Raw genomic sequence first — 7,011 nt, 5'->3', positions numbered from 1 at the left:
AAAATAGCAACGATGAGCACTAACACATCAACTATAGTCAGGAAGTAATTTAGCATCAAGGACTTCATTCCTCAGTTTGGGCCCTGTCACCTGTTTGTAGCTCACTATTTGCCCTCTAGTGGTTAAAAAAACAATTGCGAATACTATCAGATTTACAAATGTGTGCTTGTTCAAGGGATCTCGGTGAGATGTGTCTGGTCAATGTTCATTTGGAAGGAAGACAGTAGGTAGGCTACATCACCATTGAATATCTCATGTGCCAGTGTAGGGTGTTGTCTTTCGGATGGGACGTTAAATGGGTTTCCTGACTCTCTGTGGTCACTAAAGATCCCATGGCACTTATTGTAAAAGTAGGGGTCTTAACCCCAGTGTCCTAGCTAAATTCCCAAACTTGCCCTCATACCATCATTGCCACCTAATCATCCTCAGTTTCCAATTGGCTCATTCCTCTCCCCTGTAACTATTCCCCAGGTTGTTGCTGTAAATGTGAATGTATTCTCATTCAATTTACCTGGTAAAAAAATATATTAAATCAGTATTCCTTTAAAATAATTGTTATGTGTGTGCAATACATCCTTTAATGTTTATAAACTCAAAAGGGAAAGATATGTGTGTGTGTGGAATGAGTGAGTGAGACCTATGATATGGCCAGGCGCGCTTAACCGCCTCCCCGCATATCTTGAGCGCACTGGCAGGACGTCGCAGGATCAGAGAGAGGGAAGCTCGAGCTTCTCTCCTTCATGCACACCCCTCCCATCCATTCCCGGCTATGCTTTGGGTATGACGTCACATGTGCTCCCTTAGGTTGCCATAGCAATTTCTTTCCCTAACCCCGTTCTTTTTTCTGTCCCTCCTCCTTTCTGGTACGTTCCCAATGGTACAGCCAGCATCTTGCAGCATAATGCTTACAAGACGGTAAACGGGGAGTGATTCAGCATTGCAATCGTAATTTCAAGGCTATACCGGTATTTTTTTTTTCTTCCATCGCTGCATTTTTTTCTAGTTATCTCCATGTTCACTTTTATTTTTCTGTGCGTGCTAAGTCGTTAAATGTCTCTCGTCGGAATGTTTTGAACAGAACTGTCACCGGCCTAGGATCGTCGTCAGCTGGCACGGAATGGTATGTTTGCTCGGTGTGGTGTGGTGGAACAGTGATGTTGATGCAGCGGGAACCTGCTGACGGATGGGGTGATGATTATTGCTCTAAGGTTAATGACGTCGACTAATGGCGTTTCTTTCAGTCTTAGAACGCGACAGCGACAATAACAAACCTCTTTTGATTTGACTTGTCCAGTGTTTGTTATAAATATGTGGTCAGGGATGGAATTAATAAGGTGTTGATTTGATATGTTATTGATGCAGGACACAAATGTTGTTGTCCACGAGGATGTTTTTTTCTACCCTTGATTGATGGTCCTGCCTATACATGCACCGACATTTCATAACATCCCTTTCATTATCACTAGGCTGATGTGTTAGTATGTAGGCCTCTCAACAATTGAGAATATAATATCAACAATGTTGCAATCTAAATATGTCAATACATCAATGAATGCTATATTATTTAGCGTTTATAAGGCATCACGATAGGACTTAAGGCTAGATCTGGGCCTGGCTACATTTAACTTACATTTGATCAATTTAAACGGTAGACCATTCAGCCAGGACTTTATAGATAGGCCTATGCACCCACTCTCAGATGTCAGCTGAACCTTGTGTGGGCTATGGACTCAATCACCTACAGAATGACTTTGCATCAATGCATCTCCGTTATAAAAGTACACATTTACAAACTCCTCCAGAAACAAACTAGTCCAGAAAGATCATGAATGAATGGACCACCTGACATATTATTGCACAATGCATGATGAGATGTGAGAGATCTCATGAGATTGAATCTCAAGAGATTGAATACATTATTGATACAGTAACAGGTGCTTGAAATTTGAACACAGCAAAACACACTGATTGTTTTGGAGTTGTCAATATATATATATATAGCTTCTTACTGAGTTGTGTTATGCTATGTGAATGAGACAATCATCCGTTTTAAGGTGGTCAATATACTGTATAGCCATTAAGTTGTTGTGGTGATCTTGGTACAACGAGAAAACAAGGTCTCATTAGAATATGTCAAAATAGTGGCATTCAACCATTATAGTTTTACAGTACCAGTCAAAAGTTTGGACACCTACTCATTCAAGGGTTTTTATTTATCTTTACTATGTTCTACATTGTAGAATAATAGTGTAGACATCAAAACTATGAAATAACACATATGGAATCATGTTGTAATCAAAAACGTGTTAAACAAATGATTTGGATTCTTCGAAATAGCCACCCACTGCCTTGAAGACAGCTTTGCTCTCAACCAGCTTCACCTGGAATGCTTTTCCAATACCCTTGAAGGAGTTTCCACATATGCTGTGTCACACCCTGGCCATAATAGAGAGGCTTTTTATTCTCTATTTTGGTTAGGGTGTGACCAGGGTGGGCATTCTATGTCCTTTTTTCTATGTTTTGTATTTCTATGTCTTGGCCTGGTATGGTTCTCAATCAGGGACAGCTGTCTATCGTTGTCTCTGATTGAGAACCATACTTAGGTACCCTTTTCCCCACCTGTTTTGTGGGAAGTTAACTTTGTAGTTGTTCAGGCCACATAGCCCAAAGCTTCACAGTTGTTTTTTTTGTTCTTCGTTTTGTCGGCGTCATTTTTAAATAAAGTTAAAATGTACGCTTACCATGCTGCACCTTGGTCCAGTCCTTCAGCCAGCCGTGACATGCTGAGCATTTGTTGGCTGTTTTTCTTTTACTCTGTGGTCCAACTCATCCCAAACCATGTCAATTGGGTTGAGGTCGGGTGATTGTTGAGGCCAGGTCATCTGATGCAGCACTCCATCACTCTCCTTCTTGGTCAAATAGCCCTTACACAGCTGGGAGGTGTGTTGGGTCATTGTCCTGTTGAAAAACAAATGATAGTCCCAATAAACACAAACCAGATGGGATGACATTTCGCTGCAGAATGCTGTGGTAGCCATGCTGGTTAAGTGTGCCTTGAATTACAACGTCATAACATTAAACATTCTTCAAAATGAAAATGTCCTACACCCTTCAAAAGATTAGAATCTTGGCAATCAAACTATGTTTTCTGATTTAAAATAGCTATTACAGAGAACAAATACCATGCTTTTGTTTCAGATGAGCAATCAACAACAAAAACATTTTCCGCCATGACAGTTTTTACACATTCACATCTGAAGGTAAAATTATGACTTACATTCTGATATCTTGCTCTTATTTCTCTTGCGGAGGGTCCCAGTGATTACATGAAGTGCCGTTTTCTTTAAATCAAAACATTTTGTAAACCGTTTGTGCTGTGAATTCCATGTCTATCATTTTTTTTACGGAGCATTCGACACAATTACACATGGTAAACAATCGTTTATCTAGTCATGGATGGTTTCAGTGCATTCCTCTGGATGTTTGCAACACAGCCAAATGTCATTGTTTTTTTTGCGGGGAGTATTGACCGAAGTGAACTGATTTGAAGACAACGAGCAATGACTACCTTGCACACCAATAATTTTAGCGAAGTTTTGTTGATTGACTGTATTTTTACCCAATGACCACTGATCTTCTTGAAATCTAGCTGGGTAGATAGCCAATGAGCTGAGGTAAACGCCAGTATTTAATGGTTTTGGGTTGGACCACCATTCCTTGTTTGTAAATGCACGCGTAAGGAACTCCATTCTCGCCTTGACTATCAGAGGAGTTGCCGTGACGCTTGTTACGCGCAGCAGTATTTCAGAAAGTTTCAACGATTTCATTGAAGACATCATGGCGAATGAATCAGGGGAAGCGAAGTCAAAGTCTAAAGTGAAAAAGTGAAAGTGAGACAGATTTTTTGTTTGAGGAATCTTTGAGTGTTATGATTCAAACAGGAACTGTTTCTGCAAGGACAGGACGTACTTCTGGACGGGTAAGTGCTAATGCCATTTTATGAAATAAATATATATATATATATATTCTTTGTGCAAAATAAATATATATATATATATATATTTAGCAATTCCACACTGCACAAAAAAATGAAGGGAACACTAAAATAACACATCCTAGATCTAAATGAATAAAATATTCTTAATAAATACTTTTTTCTTTACATAGTTGAATGTGCTGACAACAAAATCACACACAAATTATCAATGGAAATCAAATTTATCAACCCATGAGGTCTGGATTCTCTCTCAAAATTAAAGTGGAAAACCACACTACAGGCTGATCCAACTTTGATGTAATGTCCTTAAAACAAGTCAAAATGAGGCTCAGTAGTGTGTGTGGCCTCCACGTGCCTGTATGACCTCCCTACAACGCCTGGGCATGCTCCTGATGAGGTGGCGGATGGTCTCCTGAGGGATCTCCTCCCAGACCGGGACATCCGCCAACTCCTGGACAGTCTGTGGTGGATGGAGCGAGACATGATGTGCTCAATTGGATTCAGGTCTGGGGAACAGGCGGGCCAGTCCATAGCATCAATGCCTTCCTCTTGCAGGAACTGCTGACACACTCCAGCCACATGAGTTCTAGCATTGTCTTGCATTAGGAGGAACCCAGGGCCAACCGCACCAGCATATGGTCTCACAAGGGGTCTGATGATCTCATCTCCGTACCTAATGGCAGTCAGGCTACCTCTGGCGAGCACATGGAGGGCTGTGCGGCCCCCCAAAGAAATGCCACCCACACCATGACTGACCCACCGCCAAACCGGTCATGCTGGAGGATGTTGCAGGCAGCAGAACGTTCTCCATGGCGTCTCCAGACTCTGTCACGTCTGTCACATGTGCTCAGTGTGAACATGCTTTCCTCTGTGAACACAGGGCGCCAATGGCGAATTTGCCAATCTTGGTGTTCTCTGGCAAATGGCAAACGTCCTGCACGGTGTTGGGCTGTAAGCACAACCCCCACCTGTGGATGTCGGGCCCTCATATCACCCTCATGGAGTCTGTTTCTGACCGTTTGAGCAGACACATGCACATTTGTGGCCTGCTGGAGGTCATTTTGCAGGGCTCTGGCAGTGCTCCTCCTGCTACTCCTTGCACAAAGGCGGAGGTAGCGGTCCTGCTGCTGGGTTGTTGCCCTCCTACGGCCTCCTCCACATCTCCTGATGTACTGGCCTGTCTCCTGGTAGCGCCTCCATGCTCTGGACACTACGCTGACAGACACAGCAAACCTTCTTGCCACAGCTCGCATTGATGAGCTGCACTACCTGAGCCACTTGTGTGGGTTGTAGACTCCGTCTCATGCTACCACTAGAGTGAAAGCACCGCCAGCATTCAAAAGTGACCAAAACATCAGCCAGGAAGCATAGGAACTGAGAAGTGGTCTGTGGTTACCACCTGCAGAACCACTCCTTTAATGGGGGTGTCTTGCTAATTGCCTATAATTTCCACCTGTTGTCTATTCCATTTGCACAACAGCATGTGAAATTTATTGTCAATCAGTGTTGCTTCCTAAGTGGACAGATTTCACAGAGGTGTGATTGACTTGGAGTTACATTGTGTTGTTTAAGTGTTCCCTTTATTTTTTTGAGCAGTATATATTTTCCATGTCAGATATATATATTCATTTTTTTTATTCAAATGGAATAGAGTAGAACAGCAAACACACACATGGCCACTGCGCCTGCTACTCCTCTCCATTTCCATATGAAATAGCCATTGGGTGCTGTTCAGGGGAGGGCAGGCCCACAACAATAGCCGGAGTTTAATGGAACAGCACTTCATCTTAGTGACTGTTCCCTCTGCTCTATACAATACATATCTGTTTATTTTATGTGATGATAAAAGGCTCATACAATACAAATATTTTTTAAATGTTTTCTTTCAGTGATAGCGACTCCGACTGGGAGCCCCCGGTGCCAAGCTTCCCGCCCTACCTCTGCCCCCTCTACTCCTGCCTCCAGTGGTGTTCATATGCCACAGTTCATTACTGCAGGCATGACTGTGCCTCAGGGCCAAAAGGGCACAGCATGGAGGCGTCGTTGTGCTCTGTGTCGCATGAACTGCACCACTTGTTCAGTTTGCCTCTGCTTTACATCAGAAAGAGACTGCCATGGGACATGGCACAGGCAGCAAAATATTGTGTAGAGGACTTCCAAAGGGTGTACTGTTTTTTTTATATTTTTTTAAAATTTTCTAATATTTTTTAAAAACATTTTTTGTGTGTGTGTGTGTTAGAATTGCTTTTTGATATGTTGTATATAGTTATTTGCACTGTTGTATATAGTTATAGGTCATTTCAGCAATTCGGCCACTTGGGTACATTTGGGCAACTTGTGTGGGACACCTGGGTGACTTCATGCTAAATGTCATGTAGCTCACCCATTCCTGAAGTTATCAGTCTGAAACGTTGCACACCTACAGTTGCCCTCTTGTGTTATCCATCAAACTTATCTCCAGCATTCTATCTGACTGTGTGGCTATTCTAGTACACGTGAAAGATGATGCTACAACAATAAAAAACAGAAAACGTATGCTCTTGCTTTCTCTTTTCTTCCACCAGATCTACTGTGTTATATTCTCCTACATTCAATTAACATTTCCACAAACTTCAGAATGTTTCAATTCAAATGATACCAAGAATATGCATATCATTGCCTCTGGGGCTGAGCTACAGGAAGTTAGATTAGGGTATGTCTTCAGGCGGAAATTGAGAAAAAGGGATGCAGCCATAAGAGGTTATTAAGAAGGAAAGAAATTCTACAAATTAACATTTAACAAGGCACGCCTGTTATTCAAATAATTGAAATGCATTCCAGGTGACAACCTCATTAACTGGTTGAGAGAATGCCAAGAGTGTGCAAGGCTGTCATCAAGGCAAAGGGTGGCTACTTTGAATAATCTCAAATATATTTAACACTTTTTTTGGTTGCTACATGATTCTATGTGTTTTTCTGTAGTTTTGATGTCTTCACTATTATTTTTCAATGTAGAAAATAGTCAAAATAAAGAA

General features: G+C 41.8%; 1 protein-coding gene across 6 annotated transcripts in view; it reads left to right on the top strand.

The window, feature by feature from the left end:
- Positions 1-833: 833 nt before the first annotated feature.
- LOC112219617 (mitogen-activated protein kinase 10) overlaps positions 834-7,011 on the top strand; it is a 98,414-nt gene continuing 92,236 nt past the window's right edge. For all 6 annotated transcript variants that reach the window (XM_024381020.1, XM_024381019.2, XM_024381021.2 and 3 more), the window contains exon 1: positions 834-1,120. In XM_024381020.1, coding sequence (XP_024236788.1) covers positions 1,118-1,120 — 3 coding nt within the window. In that variant the 5' untranslated portion in view covers positions 834-1,117. The remainder of the gene's footprint in view (positions 1,121-7,011) is intronic.

Source organism: Oncorhynchus tshawytscha, linkage group LG20 (genome assembly GCF_018296145.1).
Source record: "Oncorhynchus tshawytscha isolate Ot180627B linkage group LG20, Otsh_v2.0, whole genome shotgun sequence".
NCBI classification, from domain to species: Eukaryota; Metazoa; Chordata; class Actinopteri; order Salmoniformes; family Salmonidae; genus Oncorhynchus; species Oncorhynchus tshawytscha.
This window is presented reverse-complemented; position numbering and strand designations above follow the sequence as displayed.